At 35.2% G+C, this 22,242-nt stretch overlaps 1 protein-coding gene across 4 annotated transcripts in view; it reads right to left on the bottom strand.

The window, feature by feature from the left end:
• Positions 1-22,242, bottom strand: part of DLC1 (DLC1 Rho GTPase activating protein) — a 219,560-nt gene that overhangs the window by 143,848 nt on the left and 53,470 nt on the right. For 3 of the 4 annotated variants that reach the window (XM_090139400.1, XM_090139401.1, XM_090139402.1), the window contains 2 exons: positions 20,284-20,433; positions 17,982-18,113 (listed from right to left, as the gene is read on the bottom strand). In XM_090139400.1, coding sequence (XP_089995526.1) covers positions 17,982-18,113; positions 20,284-20,433 — 282 coding nt within the window. Of the gene's footprint in view, positions 1-253; positions 467-17,981; positions 18,114-20,283; positions 20,434-22,242 lie in introns of those variants that run through there. The other variant, XM_090139404.1, reaches the window with a different exon arrangement.

Raw genomic sequence — 22,242 nt, 5'->3', positions numbered from 1 at the left:
ATGGGGTTTCCATAGCCTCTCTGGGCAGCCTGTTCCAGCACCTCACCGCTCTCATAATCCTAAATATCTATGGAATTTAGAATATTCTTAATCTAGAATATTTTTAGAGAAAAAATATTACCATAGTTTTCCAAAGAAAGATTTTATAAAAAAAATCTAAAAATGTGACATTATTTTCTTTGTGAACAATTTTCCCATTTGCCATGAAGCATGAGCTGTCTTGATCCTTTCCATTTCTTCTACTTCCAGTTACCTGTCCAAGAAGACCATCCAGTTCTGAAGGTTCCTAAATGCTCAGCCCCTGTGGCACACAGCTGCTCCAGACACCAATATGCTCTTATGACTCCTGTCCCCTTTGCCTCCCTCATAACTAAGAGGATTATGAGAAACACTGATAATTCTGGAACTTCTGAAGACCGTTCCAGAATTCACAAAACACATTAATGTATTTCACATGCTGCAAGGGCTATACTCAAATGCCTCTATAGTGTGTAAGGATAAGATAACTGCTAAATCTCTGTCATTGCCATAAACTGACATATCAGAATTTGTGAGCTGCCCAGATCCATGACACAGCCCATAAATTATGCATTAAAGATTTTATTACACCATGAATAGCATCACCTCTAAATTAATGTTCCTTAATAGCTATTACTCTTTATGAGTCATGGATCACGTGACTGAAGCATGTTTATGTCAGTGCATGCTTACATTTTGAAGTTGTTGCCAGATTAGGGTCTGAAATGCTATTTATTTCTCCACACCAACCTTTCTCACTACAACTTTACAGCAGTCTAGCATACTCATAGCAAGTAGGTCATTAAAGATAATACTAATGGTCAAGGGAGACTTCACAAGAAAAAGGAATTTCTTGAAAACTTTATCATGGTGAAAACAGCAACAACAAAAATTATTTAAAACTTAAACCACAAAAATAATTGCTTACACTTATATCAAATAATGACATAACACAGCACTGTAAGTGTAAAAGGGGTGCCAAGTTGAAGGAGTCTTCTTCATACGCTGTGATAAACTCCACCTTCTTCATTTACAAGGCATTAAGGAAGTCTGGAATTAGCAAACACAAGCATTACACAAGTATGGCAGCCAAAAGAGCATGCTGATGGGCAGGCACCCCTGAAACACTGCTCTGGAATCCTTGCTTCCCTGCTCACACTGCTGTTGGCAGCCTGAGAGCAGCAGGGGAGATCTGATCACACTCACGTTCTTCAGGGCCCTGTAGCAGAACCACTGATGACCCCAAGTGATTAGAGGTCAGCAAACTTCAGCCTGAAGCAACTATGCTCTGAACTTTGGCACATTCTGAGTTGACTCCTGCTGGTTTGTTGCCTTTGGCTCTTATCTTGTAGTTTAGCAAGGATTGTGAAATTCTGAATAAAGTTACAAGACAGATTGGTTCTGTCTCTATGACTCAAGGTCTCCCTCTTCAAATGTCCTCAGTCTTCAAAATTCCTTTGGCAAATCATCTCATCTATCAGCTAACATTTTCCAATAGGTGTGTCAAGGGTCCAACAACAAAAAAATTCTATAAATGTTAAATGCTGTACAGAAACATTATCAGAGATTCTTTAAGGTAGCACTTGGACAAAACTACCTGCATTCTAACAGTCTGTGCAAGTATACACTTTAACCTGTAAATGAGAAAACTCTGCTTTGAATTTAGTACTATGTGATGCTTTCAGGTGAGAAGAAGGGAAGAAATATTTCAGAAAAGTGCATCTTTGGAATAGAGGAATAAATGTAAGAGAGAAACTTTTTACAAATTTAGTAAGACTTATAAGTCTAACTTCACTGACTCCAAATACCCAAGTTGCCTATGAAATAGAGCTTTATGTTACTTAGATTTCTGAAAACTTTCTGTGAATTTCACTTTTGGGGACAAACTTAGAACTTTGACAGGAATCATAATTTCTTTGCCCTTGAAAGTACAATTGAAAAGTATATTAACTCATTGGACTCCATTTTCCTTGTCAGTTTTTTCTGTCACTGAGGTGATCTCAGAGTGCTGTAAAGGAATACTTAATGAAATAAAAAGATCTTCAGTGATGAAGTGGCAGATAGACATGGGAAGATATATAAATAATAATTAAAGTATTTTAACATCCATTCTCTCCTCCCTGTCTTCCTACCCCTTTTCTGAGCTCTCAGAATCAAGTAAGAAAATGATTACAGAAATTTCATTCTTTTGTCTTCTTGCTTCCTTAGTTGAAGCAGTTACTGGAGAACTTATTCTAGAAAGGAGCTTTGTATTGCTCTCAGGCTAAGGTTTTCAGCATCTACAGTCTGATATGGATACGTACACAAGACATAATCAAGGCATTTTCAAATGTAATTCAGGAACAGAAAACCATAGTTCAGCTACAGAGGTAGCAGAAGCAGAGACAGCAAAAGTTTCCCTTCCTGAAAATCAGCATAGTCCCTGGGGTCACATAAGATGCAATTTACAGTATTCAATGGCACGTAGGTCTCTCATTTTTGTTCAGCTCAGCAAATGTCTATTTGTACCTTTAGCCATCTAAATGCTTTTTAAAATATCTACACTTCAGATAGTTTTCAGAAATTGTAAAATAATGGTTCAATTAAGAAAAAAATTCTGAATAATTCAGGACCTCCTGAATGTCTTCTTCAGCATGAAGGAAGAAGGATGGCTTCTTGGTAACCAGAATTTCTGACTTTTACAAATATTTCTTCTCTTCTCTTTTTTTTTTTTTTTTTCTTTAAACATGCAGTCTAACAGATCACATGCTCTGATTTTTCTTTCTTACAATTTCTGTAATTCCAAAAGACTATTTGCAGGATATTCTAAACAATATGAGATATTGTTTTTTCTCCTAAGAATAGAGAGGTCTCAAAACACTCTGAAATCCCTATGCATGTTGAAACATCACTCAGTGTTGGCAACTGCAAACTGGATCTTTCTTGAACAAGTACAGTGTTGGCAAAGTAGCAAAAAAAGAATTAGAAAGAAAAATTGCATGTGACTGTGTAGCAAAGCTTCACAGACAGCCAGCATAGTTCAGTTTTAACAACTTGTAAGCTGGAAATAAAATTGGCTGTATTACTCTTTGTCACATTTTTTGGTATCTGTTTTATTCCTATCACACCATTAATTTGCCCTGGAAATAATGAATTCCTGATTTTTTGTTCATTCAACATATTAACCATGTAAGTCTGTGAAAATAAATTCCTTGCTCCTGTCCAGATGAAAGCCTTATATTTAATTTTATTTTTCTAGATAAACCCATGTCATTTCCAAAAAATACTGAATTTTAAATATTGATAGCTTCAGGTTTTCAAGATGTACCTTTGCCAATCATTTGAGGCTCTTTGAAACTCAGACATTTTAAAGAAGCAGACTATAAACCTCACATTTATCTAATTTTGTATCCACTATATCAATATTCATAAGGTGTCTTGAACACTCCTAAGAACATCCAATTACAATACAGAATATTGTTTGAGAGCTAAAGCTTTATAAAGACAGTGCTAGCATTCTGCACTCTGAGTTTCTGGGAGATTGTTATCTACTCCTCCCCTCCTCTCCCTTCTCTTAAATGGAATCCTACTTCAGTCTCATTGGCTTGAAAATCCTCACTGGCTGCTTCTTACGTGCAGTTTTTGTTCACCTAACAAATACTAGAGAGCAACAAACTTAGTCCAGTGCTAAATATTGTCTACTCAGAGCAAGATCTTCAGAATGACTCTGGGAGACTGGAGAATCTCTTCTCTTTCACTTCTGAGCAGCATCTGACGTTCTGTACTGCAATACAATATATTCTATGCATTAATCTGTATGTAATGCGTGCAATTTTATTTAATTTAATCTTATTATTTCAGTATTTAATGCAAGGTAGCATACAGGAGATTCCTATGCAGATGTACTGATATTGGTTGTGTTTTATTTTTCTTTTAAAATGATAATAGCAAAACCACATATAGACGTCTTAGTAAATGAAGGTAAATAGAACAAAAGTTCAGAGAATACTCTATATTTCAGGTGAAAAATAAATTCCAAAACTTCGTTAATCTCAAAATTAGAACACGGAAAGGTTTAAAACATGGCAGTGAATCTACAAAAAAGAAAAAAAAAAAAAAGTGGCAACAGACTGGAATGTATGGTTTCTATATACAGAAAGCACAACAAAATCGAAGGCCATGCTATTCAATTAACAATTTACAACACCTTCCTTGTATAGTGCACTGCAGAAAATGGCAGGCTGTTTCATTTCTGTATTTCCAGACGCGTGTCATTTCCAACCCCATATTTAATAGTGTGTAACTGCCTGAAGGGGAGAGATCAGAATGTGTGGCATGTCTCACTGAGAGGAATTTTGTGCATTAAAAAACCCCAAACCAAACTCTTTCAACTATTAAACAGAGACGCTAACCAACTCCCTTCCAGCTTCCACTCTGGCTTTGAAGAAAAAAAAAAAAAAAAGAGGGAGAGAGAGAGAGAAAGAAGAAAGAAAAAGAGACAGAAAGCACAAAGCAAGACATGGAAGAGAGAGAGGCAGAAAGAGAAAGAGACAAAGAAAGCACAGGAGTAAGTGAATTCCTTATGAGAAAGGCGATTATAAAGGGCAAAAAGAAATGGTTTTCCATGATGTCACTCACAGCATTTCTGTGTCTGGAAAAGTGCTTGAAAAGGCAGACATGGATTTCTTCCATTCCAGTAATGCAAACTATTCCTGCCACGTTTTCAAACCATGTTCCAGGAGTAAAGAATACTGTGTGTGCAGCATGAAAGAAGATAACCTAGATATCTATTCACTACCACCAACCAGATAAGCTGACAGCTTATGTCCTACCATTTCCTCTTTACCTTTTAAAACCTATTTTTTCAAATTTCCTCCCACTTCGTAATTTTCTCCTCCCCTTACTTTTTTCTCCTACATTTCTCACCCCCTTCAAGAAGTTAATGAAAAGATCTTTTCCTACTTCTTCACTGGTATGCTTCCACTTTCCTATGCTTTCCTTCTACTCCTGAGAGATCAAGCTGTTGTCGCTACTGTTTCAGCTCAAATTCTGTGTCTTTGTCCCCTCATTCTGTGCTCCTTTGCTTGTCTTGGATCCAAGCCTGAAATTCTTTCTTAGATAAAACTCACAGGAAATTCTCACCAAAAGGCTTATTTACATATGACATTGTTTCTTTCCCCTTTCGTACTGTTTTTCTTTCTTGGGATTTTGCATATTCTCTCTTTGGCTCAATGCATATTATTTCAGAAATCACAAATCCAAAAAAAAAAAACCCAAAAAAACACCAAATCCAAAACAACACTAAACTGATAGTGCACTTAAATAGCCACAGCTGCAAGCAGAGAAACAGATTCATGGGGGCTGAATTCAGTCTTAACAAGTCTTTATCACTGATTTACTTTGCCATACAAGCCACAGGTCTTTGGTACATGGCCTGAAAAACATCAAATATCTCTATTTGCTATAAATGCAGACAATTTTTCCACCTTCTCCGCCATAGGCAACCATGTTATTCAGAGGAAGAGAAAAAAATTGAAAGCTTAGAGAGAGAGGCAAAACTGTGTCTGCACAACCATGCCAGTTATGTTGCTGGGACTGCTGGAAGAGCTACAAACCATGGGGAAAGCATAATGTACTGGAGGGCAGTGTGCATGATTTGGTGTTAATAATTCTACAGACTTTAACACAGAACACAGCTCCACAATAAAAGAAGGGTGGGCAAGTCAAAGAAAAAAGAAAGAGAAGAAAAAAGAAAAGGATATTTAAAAAAAAAAAAAAAGAGAGAGAGAGAGAGACAAAAAGTAAGAAAAGATTGAACAAAAAAGAAACCAAAGATGAAAAAAAATAGAAAAAAAGTAACAAAAAAAGAGAAAGGAAAAGAAAAAGCCCGAAAGAAAGACCACTTCAAAGATTCATAGCTAAGCATCATTTTAAAAGTCATGCTGTTCTTTCCTGTTTTTATATACACAGTTCTACCAAAGGCATTCAATTCTCATAACATCCCAACGTGGGTCATATCTCATCAACCACTGAACTTTTGCATGTATACAAAGGAGATTAGTTGAAAACAGTTTTACATTAAGTAACACCACTGTATAATAAATAGAGCACTCCCAATTGTCCTGTGTGACTTACTGTAGAGAAACTGCTTCAGTGGCAGGGTGATTCCTAGAGGCCCCTTCCAACTCCTACAGTTCTATGATTCCGCAAAATGTTAAGGGTCTTGCAGCTCTCAGTCCACAGGATGATTTTCAGCTTGTTCTATTTAGTTTGACTTTTGCAGATCCATGACACTTACTCCTTGCAAGATATAATAAGCACACACAGTTGATCCTAGCTAGAGGTCTTGTGCTGCACTGTTGGAATGAATAAAATTGCAGCCTTTACCACCTACTGGTCTTCTACTAGCAAAAATTACAAGTTCTTTCACAGCTTTGAAGCTCTTTAGTCTCCCAGGAAATCTGAAACCCAACTTTCTGCATCAAGTCTTTAAGTAGCTCTCTCCCTTTCCACTGCATCATACTGTCTAGGAATTAGGACCTACTCACAACTTCTGGAACCCTCTCTTCTTTTCTGGACATTTTGAAATAAATACATTGTTACTACTGGACAGGATGGAAACAGTCATCAGTCCAAGAATATTTCTATTTTAATGCTGTTTATTATGCTTTTATGGAGAACATATTCTACTCAATTCAAATTGATTAACATTATTAAAAATCCTTATGCTCCTACTCCAAATGCTCCTCCAACATGGTCTCCAGTTATTTCCTTTCAACGACAGCATTCTAAAAATGGTGAGATATATAAATGCAGTAACTCATGCAACACATCTTTTGTTTTAACAGGAGATTTCAGATTCCATCTTTTTAGCAGTTTCCCAGTAAAGTTTAATATTTATTACTTGTTCTGAAATCATGAATAAAGCAGAGATGGCATGTTTCACTAGTACAAGTTATACTGAGATAAAGAGCTAGACAAGAGAAATAGCTTCCACATAAGAGAAACAATGTAACACCTTTCACCCATAGTATGCTTATAGTTGTACTAGATCAGTCTAGATTAGATTTTTCAACTTGACACTTGCAGTAGATTACAGAACATGTATAAGCATAGCATTCCCAATGGCAGCTGAAGGGAATGTATGTTGTACAAATGCTAGGCCATGAGTGTCCAACCAGTTGGCTTGTGGGGGTCACACTGAGCAAACAGGAGCTGTCTGGAGCTGCACATAAAATATTTAATATTTTTTTTTTATACTTACATTATGTTTTATTGAAACATAAACAGAACAACTTAACACATAAAACTAGTGGGATGTTACACTTTGTTTTTGTGAAACTAATGCATCAGACAGATGGAAGTGGCTTCAATTCTCAATGAGCACTCAAGGTGTTCATCAGAATTTTGATGAAGCATTACTCTTCCTGTGCTTCATCCTGGACAGTAAGTGTTCACAAATGTACATATTGCCAAAAAGCAATGACATGAATAAGGAGTGACTGTGAAATGAGGGACACTTTTCTCATGAGGTATGAGGAGCCTTATAAAAGGTTAGTAAAAAGAAACTTGACCAAAATTCTCTTTGTGTTGAATGTCTGACTGCAACCCTATATATTACATTTGAAAATTCAAAGGTAATGTATTTGTCTGTTGAAAATGGAGTTGCAAATATACCAGAAAACTGATGATTTTTTAAAATTATTTTTATTTTTTTAGAAATCTTGAAATCTATTCCCAAATCCCTTTATCAAAGTGGAAAGCATGGCTGCACATTTTTCACTGTTCACAGGACTGTGTTCAGTCATTGTATCAAAATGCATGCAATAGCTTGCCTTAATCTAGCTGCCATAATTTAAGTTTCATTTTAAATGCTGTTATTGTCTGAAACATAGCACAGATAAGTTGATTTTCACATTGAAGATGCATGTTTAATTCAAGTGAGCAGTTGAATCCCCTAAAAATCTATGAGGCGTTTTTAATCTTCACGTTCTGGCACAAATTTTCTTTTGGATTCCATAAAGAACTTGATTTCACTTTACATAGTCTATTTAGCATTTTATCCCAACTTAGCAACCTTCCTTCAGAAAAGTAAATGACAACTTCTTAATCAGCACCCATACTTTCAAGGTACTCCTAGAACTGCATATGATTCCATCCCCTAAATTTTGTGAAATTCACAGCTCTGATGATGATTTGCATGAAATCATCCATTTTTAAACTTTCACACATGGATCTTCTTGATGTCCAATGCAGTGATATTTAATCAAATGTGAGTTGCAGGTGATTTTTTTTTTTTTTGGTTTCTCTATTTTGTCTTTACAGAACATTCCTTGATATGCATTAAATTTGGCAGCAAGTTTTTGCACATAATGTCTTCTCAAATTGTAATCTTTGAAAACTGACATGATTCCCTTGCAAATTAAGCATAGAGCCATATTATTTGTCAGCACTGCACTGTGTCCTTCCAGTGTCTTGAGGCTAGGCTGTTATGCTTGGCATGGCTGAGTGTGCCTGTGCTAGGCCGTGCAGAAGGGGCCAGTAACCTGTGGCCCCTGAGTCAAATGTACCTCCCATGATTTCATTCTATGAATGACAGTTATAAGCTTCTGCCTGTTTCCTTCACAGTCTATCTGTTGCTGAACATATTTTGATGGGTTATAAATACTTCCATAAAGATATCCAAGCACTTTTTGAGATCAGTTTACTTTTACCTTTGAAAATATCAGCAAGTTCCATAAAAACAACCTTTAAAGAAGATTAGCCCATTGTTTTATGAAGTGCTAAGTAATTGCATCGTACTTTAACTCACCTGTAGCAAAACTCATGCAACACCATTGAAATGTATAAACAATAGCAATTGAAACAAATTAAACTGTGTTTAATTCCTTGAATTGAAGTGCATTTTTGTTTTTGTGTGTGAAGGGAGTCATAGAATGGCTTGGGTTGGAAGGGACCCCAAAGATCATCTAGTTCCAATGCCTCTGCCACCTACAAAGTTGCAAACCACTAACTCAAGCACTAGATGAGGTTGGCCAGAGCCCCATACAATCTGGAACTTTTTCTTGTCACCAGTCAAAGTTACCATTACTAGTTTTTACATGGTACAAATAATTTTACTGTTTTTTCCACCACAAACTTCTGACAGTGATTTTGAATAATTACCCATATTTTCTCATGTATGCAACAGTGATTTTGAGCTGAATTACGAGACATATTCTTTAATGCAGAGATGCACTACATGAATGACATGCTGACAGATAATTTATGCTTGCTTTCATTTAAATGCTACTAAATGTCATAAAAGATTTTCTTAGCTAATTCTGAAGAGTTAAAATTTCATACTGACATATAACTAAACATACTCAAGCAACTTCAAGAATTAAAACTTGGCAACAATTCAACTCAGATCTCAGTGGAAGAGCACAGAACAGAGAGTCACGCTAAAACTTCTCAAAGTACAAAACTGAAGAACAAATGATAACATTTCACAGTGTCTGAGATTCACAACACAATGTCATGAAAAGCCCAGCAAGTTCTCAAAAGTTCAAACTCAACCAGTTCTACAGTGAAATTATATAAGTTAAAAAAAGACATTAATATCCTGACATTCTATTAAACATAACATTTCTGAATGGTTAGAGAACGTGGGACTACTCCTACTGATTTCAGGTAAAAGATGTACTTGTGAAGAATTACATTTTAACATTTTAGATAAACTTAACAAGACTTTTTTTCTTTCAATTGTAAACCTATGAAGTTTACACAAAATGTACTTTTACTTGCTTCCTTCACAGATTTATGTCTAATAAAGCAGACTGAATATTTGCTAGTCTGGAAAATCAGCTCATAACAGATAAAACAATATTCAACATAGTGTCAGTGCCAGCCTAAAATCTATCCTTTACTGCATTGTGAAATTCCCTGTGGGAAAAGTGGCATACGACAGTACATGGCATCTAAAAGGAGTATTTTTTGTCCTTGTGTTAGTTTCTTCTAATCATTAAACATTTTAGCTCTGTCACAGGCCTCGATTCTGCAAAAATGTATTCATACATACATTTATATGTCATTTCTGACATACATGGTTTTGTTGATTTAAACAAGCTTAATCTTCTGAGAAAACACGCAATTGATTGTAGAGTGAGATTTAAAGACACAAACTGAGTCTGAAATTTTAAATTGTATGACTCTGTGTGATTCACATGACTGATGTTCAAATTATTTGCTCTTAGCAAACCTGGAAAGCTTTTCTCTTCACCTGCTTATGGATCACCTAAGAACATACATGAATTCCTGCTTTAAATCTTGAGTATTGAAATTTTAAGCTACATAGATATTGGTCCTGAGAGCAACACAGTAACATTCATTCTGTTATAGATTTCAGTTTCCATTTGTCAAACTTAGGCACAGCAGAACTAATTGCTGATGTGCAGAAACATATTTGGTTCCAAGCATCAGTAAGCCAGGCTTGCATTGAAGAAGTAGGAGTGCAAAACATGAGTTACCCTTCATTTCTGAAGGGTCTTGGAATTCTCTTTCCCAGACCCAAATGCAAATAGTATGTCAGAGAGCCCAGACTGCAGTTTCTGCACATTCCCTACCACAGCAACATTTCCATATGTGACCAGAAATAATAATTCTCTCATTTTTCTTTGCTCATGTAAAAAAGATGCATGTTGTGATCACAGATCTGAGAAGCTCTTGTATTTAGCCTTTTTGCCCATTACATTACAGACTGACATAACCATGATACATTGACTGTAAAACATTTAGGCATGATATCTTCCTGTGAAAATATACTCTTGCTCATGCTCTTATTCTGAGCTACTTCAATATTGAAAGCTTCAGGGATGATCAGTTTTTACCTGAGTGTAATTTTTTCTTAGAGAAAAATAAGTTTCCTTTTTTCAAACACATGAGGTTTGAATAAAGTGAGAAAAATGAAAAACATTCAGGATTTTGCAAAACAAGTAGAGACTGTTTTCTGGGAAGGCTGTGCAATGTTCAGTATTTTTTCCTCACAGTTGGGTGTGCTCTAAGCAATAAGCAACATGCCAAAGAACCATAGCACTCTAGCATAATGCTCTCAAACCCACATGCCTCCTATAGTGAGACACACGCAGATATGATATTACATTGTGTCAGTTATTATTCAGCAGGCTTAAAACAGGACATGATTTTTATGAATACCAGCACTTAATGTGTAAATATAAATGACTGCATGTGTAAATATAACATGAAGAACTCCTTATGTGAAACTTAAAATTCATCTAAAAATCTCCCCCAACATCTTATGCCTACAGCTTTTAAGAGCTGTAGTTTTTAGAAAACTCCATAGAAAAAAAAAAAAAGCACCTCTGCCATTCACAATTTACTTCTTTCTTTAGAAAAAGTAAAATATGTTTGCAGTCAACACTGGAAGTTCTACATCTTATGCCTATTAAAATATGATTTTTTCCTCTTTAATTGTAAATTCAATTCTAATTAGAACAGAGAGAAATTTAAAATACATATATATATTTCTAAAAGTATCTCTACACACTATAACATCCATTGAAATTTCCCTCCCACGGAAAAGCACCCTCCTTTAGTTTATTATGTCTCATAAGTAGTTAAATTACTTCAGTACACGATGGAAAGCTTATGAAACACGACACAGTCGACATGCTCACTCACTATTCTATTCAGTCTGATTGCCTGTAACAGGGTTAGTGTCTGATGTCCCCATTGTAGTGCATTTACAGGATGTAGGCAGCAGATGGCAGCACACAGTGAAAAAAAAATCAAGAGGTATAAGAAAAGTACAATTAACGAAGTTACTGATTTAGCCATAAACTTTTCCTTCTGTTCATAGGAAAAAACAAAAACAAAAACAAACAAACAAAAAAACCCCACCAAGCCCAAACAGTTATTGTACGTAACTAGATAGATACACTGTTGAAAACAATGTCAGAAAGGAGGAAGACACGAAGGAAAAAAGCCTATGTATAAAATTAGTTTCTACTATTGCAAGGTTGCAAGGAAAGACAAATGCAGACACTCATCCTGATATCATGGGAGAAACTCAGAAGTAATAAAGCTTAGCAACTCACAAGATGGGTATTGAGTTAAGATTCTCAATGTTGTGTTGGGACTGAACTCGGAAACAAAAACCCAATATATATCTGGGTCATATTGTAACTACATAAAAAAAAAAAAACAAAAAAAACCTCCAAATGTTTCACTGCAGTAACAAATTCTCATACACTTTGGTCACTCAGGAATCACAGCTGAGGAACGGTGAGAGAAACTGTCCCTGACCAGTGCAACTATAGAGGATATCATAACTGGAATCAGTATTTTTGGTTTAAATTCTGGAAGCATCTAACTTTCATTGCAAAAAGTGTTAATGCAGCTTTTAAGAGCTGTAGTTTTTAGAAAACTTCATAGAAAAAAAAAGCACCTCTGCCATTCACAATTTACTTCTTTCTCTAGAAAAAGTAAAATATGTTTGAAGTCAACATAGGAAGTTCTACAGATATGACAGACAATGGGGATCAACCTGGAGTCAAAGAAAAATGTTTTGAGAGAAATGAAAGCTGACAAGCAATACTAACCTTACGGGATCAGATCCTGAAACATTTTCTTAATCTGTTAATGAAAAGTCACAATTTTTAAAGGAATAATATTTTAACTAATGTTTCAGAGTATAAGTCTCTCTCCCAAACATCTACAAGGGTGAATTCTAGTTTTGTCTTAAGGACTAAAAGAAGAACACAAGAAGCACCGTAGTTAAAAGTTCAGTATACAAAAAACAAATGTATCATTCAGTGAGATCAAAATCTATCATCTTTCTTGCAGCATGACCCACTGTGAAAAGAGTCCATGCATGCGTTTGCTGAAATATTCTAGACATTGTTACTTAACTATAGTTCACTGAATGTAGTAAAAAAGAATAAATAACGCATAGAAGATGCAGACATTTCAAGCAGTGGCTTCCCTAATAATTCTTCTTTAAGAATATGTAATTCTGAAGTCAAGGTTTCCTAGTACTTCTAAATTTTAGCTTAATTTCATAAGTTGTAAAGCCATGCAGTAAAATAGCAAGGAACTTCAACTCTATTTTTTAAATTTATAGAGCTATAAAATATTATTCACAGAATGAGATGTCTTTCCCTAAATATCTGAGGTTTTAAAATATAATAAAAATCAAAAGCATATGTGAAAGGCAAAATTATTTAAATGCATATAAATGATTCAGTTTGCAATACTACCACCTAAATAACAGAAGCTTCCTTCTCAGTCCAGTAATAACGCTTGTGAGAGTGGATTTACAAGCTCATCCAAGCCTCCAAGGAAATCAGTAGCTGCAACTGAATCCCATTCTAGTGCTTAAACCAGACCAGGTCATTTTGTACTTGTGAGTACAACTGGTGCCTAAAATAATTTTGAGAAATGAACGCATTTTAAGTGAGCCATTACAGCTAATCTGAAAAACCACCTCCTACCAGTTATTCTGGGAATAATAGATTTCTGATTACCACTGCATGGTGTGATTAAGGCTAGGTTGAAAAATACTGAAGTAAGAGAGATAGGACAGCTAAGAAAAGCAGCAGGAAATAATCACAGCTGTTTGTTGTTTTTTTGTTGTTGCTCTCCCCCCGCCTGAACAGAAAAACAAACAGACTTTGAAGAGCAGATGTTCAAGGACAAAAAATTGACTACAACTTCTAGGCTTTTCTTGCTATTGACCTTTGTTTTATATTTAGGAAACAAAAAAAGACAGTTATGATTGACTCAAGCTTTCCCTAACTAGTTAACTTTTAAATGCACACTGGAAAAGGCTACTGTAATTAATCTTGTTATTAAAATATTTAAGTTTCCTAGCTGCATATTTTTTTTTCATAATAATCAAGATAGATTTAAAATTCAGTTATTTCTGGTCTTAATTGCTGCACAGTGTTATTAAGTACCCAGATGTGTGGCGTTAGTTACAGAAAGCAATAACATATTTGCATTCCCTGCTCTCCAAATCCAGACCGGACACTCAGTGTTTTTCAGCATTTCTCATGACCACTGGGGCAAAAGCATGTTGATATCCTATATATACTTTTTTTTTTTTTTTTTTTTTTTTATTTAAAGGTGATTTACAACTACCATGTGACACATGCTCGCTGAATCTAAAGTTAATGTTCAAAACTCATTGTTTATTTTGGAGTCTGATAAAAAAACCTAGAACATAGTGATGTGCTAATTACAGAAACATTAACATTCCTTCCTGTGTAAATATAAGTAACATAAAGATGGCACTAATGTTTCTTAATGACCTAAATTATGTGGCTATGTACTTATACTCCATCACATGGATCCATGTTTCACAAGGCTGCCCACTCACACACCCAGACACAGTTTTTACATTGTCATAGAGAGTGGTCAACTGTATCAAACCTTTATAATAAAATATAATAGTTCCAGATTCTTAAACTTAGGGGGAATGATATTCAAACATACTTCTCATATATATAGTAATTGCGCTCATGCTACATCCTGCAGAATCCTTTCCATATAAATAACATTTCTAAAATGCTGTGGAGAGAATTCTGTTCTTCCTTATCACGCCTCTGTATAAGGAGTAAGGAGAACTGTGCCCACATATGTATGCTTATATGTTTGTGCTATGTACACACATACTCCAGTGACAAGCATGGATATGACTAGTTGTCAGTGCATTTTTATGAAGTGCCAAATAACTTGTGTATGTCTATACATACACAGACATGTTTCTTTAAAAATAATATTTATTAATCTACTAATGAATTTGCAAAGAAATTTTTAATTCATACTGAATTTTAAGTACTGGAAAGGTTGCTGAATATTTCATAAAATCTGACAATAAAAATTTAAAGTGTCCTGGTTTTCCATTAATCAGTGAGTCATTTCCACCAAGATTATCACATCAAAGTCCAGAATAGCATGGCATTATTAGATTTCTTTTATTTTTAAATATATATGGATCTTAATCCTGAATGTATAGTCTTTAAACAATTTTCCTATCTATTAAAGTCCTGTGAGGTTATTATCTTCTGAGTTCTTCAGGAACTAGACTTGAATCCCTACCTGTCTTATAACGCCCATCCTCACCACCCTCAGCCTGGACAAGATAGCTTGCTTTAATTGTGCATTGTTCCTGATGCAGTCATGAGTTCAATACAGTTTGTTTAAAAATACTGCATATCATTACATAATATAACTAATTGCAGTTGTACTCTTGTTTACATATTAATACACACAACAAAATAAGTTGTCATTGGAGACCGAGCATCTCGAATGCTTGAAAATCTGCAGTTGCACACAGCAAAAAGGAAGTGAAAATAATCAAAACAGTCCCTCAGGATTATAAAGTAGATTGCTGCACAAGCTACTCCAATAAAAAAGGAAAATTATGACAAGAGTCTCCCTTACAGAGTGAACACCACATCTGAGGATTTTCTTGGGTGATCTCTACATGGAAATCAACAGATATCAGAGGTAACCCTAACATCTTTTCTGGGCAGTGTTCCCCAGTGATGCTATTTACCCTTTTTAAAATACCATCCTGAGTAGAATCCAATGCTAAACAAGACAAGAAGAATATGAGAGCCCCTTTTCTACCAGCGTGAGATGACAGTCTAGCACCAAACAGGAGGCTGTCTAGCTGCATGGACCATATGAGCAACAGCAATAGTAATGCCTAAGGTTAAGGACTGAGAATTGTTTTTACCTAGTGCATTCAAAAGAAACATATGCTTTCAAACATAGCTCACAGGTAGGGAGGCAGCTAATGTTTTGCAGACTTTGATCTACAACACATGCTAGCACTCAGTTTGTGGATCTGTAGGGTACAGACACAAAAAGATCCAAAAGGAATAGAAGATATCTGAACCCAGTCTTCACCCAGTTTTCAAGTTTTTACTCAAGTAAAAACGATATAAATTTTTACACTCAATTTTGTTGCGATAAAAATGAGAATATGGTCTTTTTCTGAACAAACTTGGTAAATAAATTCCATCCCTGAATCCCACTATAGAGTATAGTAAGCTGCAGCAAGCAAAACTTTAGGAAAGGAAGTTGCTTGGAGAAAGTTTAGATTCACTTATCATAAATGTTAACAAAACCGGACTCTGAATTGTAGCTCTACAACCCACACAATATTTAGAGTTACTTCACAAAGTAAAAAATAAACATTTATTTACAATCACATACATTAAAATATATATCATAAAATAATAGCCCTGTATACATTCAGCATAATATATTCAGCACAGTGAAAAATAAATCAATAGTTATTTAAAGAGAATTAACACATACTGTCCAACTTCAAGGAAAATAATCCACACCTCTGCAAAGCCAGGAGTAAGACTTTCCCAAATATCCACAGACGCCCAAATATAAAAAGGGATGTTGAATACCTCAGAGAGTGTCTTCTCTCTTCTCAGGATCTGGAAAATGGGATATCACCTTCCAGCATGACATATGTACTTATTTGAGAATCTGTGCTGCATTGTATGCAGTGACGGAGTGCAGAGCACTGTATTTGCTATAGTTATGCACTGATGATGAATTACAAGTGAATTTATTTTTGTACAAGTGAACAATCCTAAATGTAAATGTTTATTAGAACTTTTGTTACTGCCTCAGTCAAAGGCATTCATTAACTTACTATTATTGCAATGTAATAAGTGACAGTTTGCCTTTATTTTACTTTCTATAAATATATATATTTATGCTAATCACGCTTCATATTTTAATGTTTTATCCTAGAGTTTCTGCTGGTCCGGTTACCAGCAGTGGTACTACTGATGAACAGATGGAGCATTCATTATGTGAAGACTTCTCAGCTGAAGTTCTCTCTGTTTTGTAAGATAGTGGAAAGAGTAAGCACAAGTGGGAGCAGAAATATACCAGGAGTTTCTGCAATATTCAAGTTTTTCTACACAAGTGAGTGCTATGAAGAAGGATTTTTCAGTAGATGGACGCAGAAGATAGAAGCATTCTTCTGAGAGCTATGAATGGATACAGAAAGCTGAGAACTTCATTACCTACAATCTGAGTAAACTATACAGCAGAGTGCCTGAAAAATCAGCAAATCCTTCATTATGTGAGTGGTGTAAAATACAGGAAAGCACGTTAAATATATAGAGAAAGAGTGCATACAAGCAACCCCTCTAGCTGCTTAAAAGAATTTCTCTTACAAGGTGGAAATAGTGCCTGGATACCTGCCTGTATACTATACAACAGGAATACCTCATTTTGAATGTGTTGCTCAAGGCTGGCACAAGTCCCTACAAAAGGGTGCTCTAGCATTTTTGAAACTGCTTGACAGAAGTTCTTTGCCATCTAAACTCCTGAATTTGTAGCTCAGGAAGTGTAATTCCAGCTTGAGCACACTGACACCTGCAGGAAAGCTTCTCCCTGCTCAGAGGCTTCCCTCCAATCCCAAGTGTATGCAACCGCTCACCAAATTTGTCCTTGGAATGACATTTTCCCTTCAGCAGGGTAATACCTCTTCTTGCAGTACACAACAATTTAGCCTTTCAAGAAGACAATGAGGACAGAGTTAGAGAATCATAAATCAAGCTATGAGATTCAATTGTCTTTTTTTCCCCCCTTCTATCTCCATACTTCAAGAGATTTAGGAACTGTTCCAAGTGACTCCACTACAGGAAACATTATCTTCCAAAAGTAAAATAGAATAGCTCTATTAAGCTAGTTTCTCAAAGAAATATTCAGCGTATTATAATCAACACCCAATAATAGCATGTTCTTAAATGTCAAACTTCCAATTTGCCTAAGGATTCTCTGCCACTCAGAAAGTACCTTGAAACAGCTGGCATTAGTAGTCCTTTGTCTTCAGTGTCACATGCATAACTCTGTATGACCAGTGTAGAGTAATTTCATACTATTCCCTATTTCATTTCCAGCTTAAAGCTGTGTGTAATGTCAAAAACAATCTTTGTACTCACCCCAGCCTTTGGTTTAGCTCCAGAAGTGGCTGCTGAACAGAATGATGTTTGATCAGGAGTATGGATGTTAGGAGACAAACTTGTTTGAGAATGTCTTACATCTGCTCCAATTTCAGAACCAGATTCACCATCCTAGTAAAAGTTACAAGTCTCTTTAGTAATATGAATATGAAATAAAAGTTTGTCTTTTAAATAATGTGTATATTTACATAGAATCACTCAAATTTATATGCTTAGTTCCCTGTATAACTGTAATTCCACCTATTCTTTTCTATCACTTAGACATTCTCTTGCTTTCCTATTCAACGTGGTAGTTTGCATTAACTGCTGTTAGGAAATTATAAATCACCACTAACATCAAAGCTAGAACTCCCCTAAACAGTAGAACGCAGGGTAAGAAAATCAGACTTCTGCAGCCCTGAACTGACATTTTTCTCTAATGTTCAGCATTTCCTGTGTGCTCCCACCTTCTGTCTCCCACTACGCTGCAAGCTCAGTAAACATCTGTAAGCCATTACACAGCTGAAATGACATCATTGTACCACAGTTCATACTATTCAGAGGTACAGCTCCCTAGTCTTTTGCGCTCAGTAAGCACTTATCAGCTACCTGTAAGAGCATTTTAACTAGAAATAACTTTTAATGACACTGGTTTCTTTTTTTTCTTTCTTTTTTTTTTTTTTTTCTTTTGAGAATAAAAAGAAGAAATAATGTTTTATTTTTGAGGAAATAAAAAGAAGAGAATGTTTGATTTAGTGTACAGAATAAAGACAGGCGCTTGTATTGCTTGTGGATACATTGCAACACTTAACCAGCACTGAGCAGGCCATGTCAAAGAATTGCCCTATACTGGCCAGATTATTAGCTGAAATGCAGCCTATGAATATAGTGCTTGCAAAAGAGCCTGAACTATTAACCCCAGCCAACACTGCGCAGATAAAGGCACAGTTTCCTAATATCATGTTCCTCGAGTAGCTGAAATAAGGAGCAAAAATATCTCAGGAGCTCCTGAACTGGAAATAAGTGGCAGTCCTTTGATTCATTAATTCCAGTTAAGCGCCTGTCAAAAAGAAGATGCTGATTAGACAGATGCCTCTGTACCTTTTTCTGGTGGGCTTCTTTGCAGCTTGGAAACAGGCACCACCTCTGATTGTCTCGCAGGCTTACTTACATGGATTGTCCCAACTCCCTATTTTGTTGTATGAAGTTACCCAAAATGCTGACATTTATTAGCAAGATGCGTCATATTTGAATTTTCCTCTTCCATCAGTGCCCAAGGAGATGATGTGAATACATTGAAATGCAAAGGGAAAATTTTAACTATTAAAAGTATATTTATGTAATAGTCTATAAAAATGATTATTTTTATCTTCCAAAACCACTGAAACCAAAATACAGCTTTCCTCGTCTATAGACCACTCACTAGACTACATTACAATAATGAAGTCTGGCTTTAATGGGAAAAGCCTCTCATATTTTAGAAGAAAATATCACCAGTAAAAACAAACAATCTGAATATTAGCCTAGACATTTTGGGGCAGTATTTCTCAGGTTTCTTAAATTGAAAAACAGCTGCTACACATGTGGATAAAATTAACAGGAAGCCTGCATGAGAACACCTTGGGTCAGTCATTTCAGGTTCTTCACAGCTACATGTGTAAACATTTTTCAGGAAAAAAGAACACATCCATCATGCTTGTGTCCCACACAGTCTCTTCTGTCTACTCTCAGCAAAGAATTTTATTTATTTAAAATATCATTTAAACAAAGAAAATAATTTAAAAAATTTAGATAACTTGTATGATTTTGACCAGAATTTTATTTTAAGTGATGAAGGATTTCATAAGTACTTTTCTGCCAAAAATTTCCAGGACCATTCAATGAACAGAAAAGATAGACCTGTAGCTCATAATTACTTTCAAGTCAAACTATTTAATGTCAAGTGACACATAAACATGTGCTCTGAGACTAGCGGTGATCCTGACTCTGTGTTGCATTTATAATAAGTTATAAAAGAAAGAGCCAGGCATTTTCTGAATCTGTGGTCCTTATTTTTCATCTGGGGAACTTTCACAATGTTCCTTAATGAAAACATGCTAAAAGAAAATTCCAGATGCTACTTCTGCTTCCTTCAAAACACACAAAAAAACAACTAAACAAGACAAATTATTTACAAACACATCTTTAGTTATGAAACCAATAAGCTGATAAATGTGAGGAGTATAATTTTTTTATTTTTTTTTTTAAAAAGATAAAGTTAGAAAAGATTTTACTTAGAAAAATAATAAAGATATCAGCTTACAGGTATATGCCTCCGTTTGTACGTTGGAGTGCTGGATGGGGAAGAACCTGCACTGAGAGCATTTTCAATATCCTGATCCAGCTGGTCCAGTTTCATAATTAACAGCACCATTGAATCTAGCCGTGATCGATCCCGATCTCCTGTTATTTCCTAAGGAACAGAACATAAAATTGCTAAATTTGAAAGAGTTTTTTAATAAAAATTAATATTAAAGAATTATAATAGTTTTTAAAAATATATTTAATGTATTTTCAAATCAAATTAAGAAATAACTTTGTTTGTTTTAAGTAATGAATGTTCATTCTTTGCAGTTAATACTATTTTATTTATTTATTGGGGAGGAGGGGGTTGGGACTCCATTGTATTATAAATTCACTGAGAATTGATTTACTGCTGGGAAAACAATTTATATTATTTTTAAATATATATTCAGCAAATAAATTTAACAGATGTGCACACTTAATATGAATCCATTGTTGCTATTTCTGTAGTGCACCTCCTCTTTAAAGAGCTACTGATTCCAAACACTACTTCAAAAATCCACCCAAGTTAATTAATTTGATTGTACAAATTCAAATGTTAAAAGTTAGTGTATGATTGAAATGGAGGAGAAGGAAGTTAAAAGAAGCCGTTCTATAGTTGAGGATAACTGCAAGTATTCCTTGTGAAGATCACCAGCATAACAGTGTTTCAGTTCTTGCTGTTTTCTGTCTTGGTTGGAAATGTTTGATACAGATGAGATACATTAACAGTATGATAAACATAGCATAGTAGATGCTCTGTTTGGAAAGAGAGAAAGTTGAAGGATGTTAAATTCCACTAATTTACTTGAAATAATATTTTTACAATTTTTTTTTCTCCTCAAGAAATGGAAAAAAAAAAAAAAAAAAAAAGAAGTGTTACAATTGCTTCACTGTGGCTAAGCAATAGGAAATGTAAATGCCCAGATTAGCCAGTTCTGATAGTCACCCAACTGTTTTTCAGCCAAACATATTTCTTCATTTAGTTAGGATTCTGTTAGTTTTATTATAGACTGCTTCAAAGATTTTGTTAAACATGAATTAAATGACCTCCATTCAAACTCCATTCAAATTAGAGGAACTGTAGGAATAAGATGTTCATGTAAGATACAGCCTACACAGTATGTATGTGAAGACAGAGCTGTCCTTACTTTAAAAAAAAATCTTAGAAAAGCAGATACACAAATATATCAAGTCCACAGTAGAGTTTTGTACAGTATTTGTAGCAAAATACCCCAATGAAGGCAGCTGTACTTCATTTCATATTAGAGCATGATATTTTGGACTGGCTTGTTGAGAAAGCTTATGAATTTGCAGGACCTCCTGATGAACCTAAACTAAGGTTAGAATGATCCTACGATAATATTACCTCGAAACAATGTAGCAATCAGTGACTTAGCTTAAGTTTCATCTTCAGAAGGAAAATAAGTGTCCTAAGAAATTCAAAATTATTTATTGAAATTTCATGCACCATCATTCTAACTCATTCAGCCCACTGCCTACAGGCCGCACACTGTCCAGTCCTGTCCACCCTGCAGCTGCCCCCTGCCCCATGCCATCATGGCATCAGCTCTTCCTACAAAGTGGCCTGGCCCCAGGTACAAAGCCATAGCTCAGCAACAGCCAAACACTGTGGTGCTATTAACACTGATCAGTTTTTTGGTATATTTGAGACTCCATTTTCAGTTGGCATAAATACATTACCTGCACATTTTCGAATGGAATATATAGAGTTACGATCAGATAGTCAATCAAATATCCAACTGTCTCTTTACTACACTTCTACATACCCTCCCTTATTAAAGAAGGATATCCCTCTCTTCACAGTCATGCCTTATTCATATCACTCCTTCTTGGCTGTATGTACAATTATTGTCAAGGATGAAACACAAAGAGAGTAAAATTTCATCAAAAAAATATCTGATAACATTATGAGAGG

This window comes from Phasianus colchicus, chromosome 4, assembly GCF_987193195.1.
Source record: "Phasianus colchicus chromosome 4, bPhaCol1.hap1.1, whole genome shotgun sequence".
NCBI classification, from domain to species: Eukaryota; Metazoa; Chordata; class Aves; order Galliformes; family Phasianidae; genus Phasianus; species Phasianus colchicus.
This window is presented reverse-complemented; position numbering and strand designations above follow the sequence as displayed.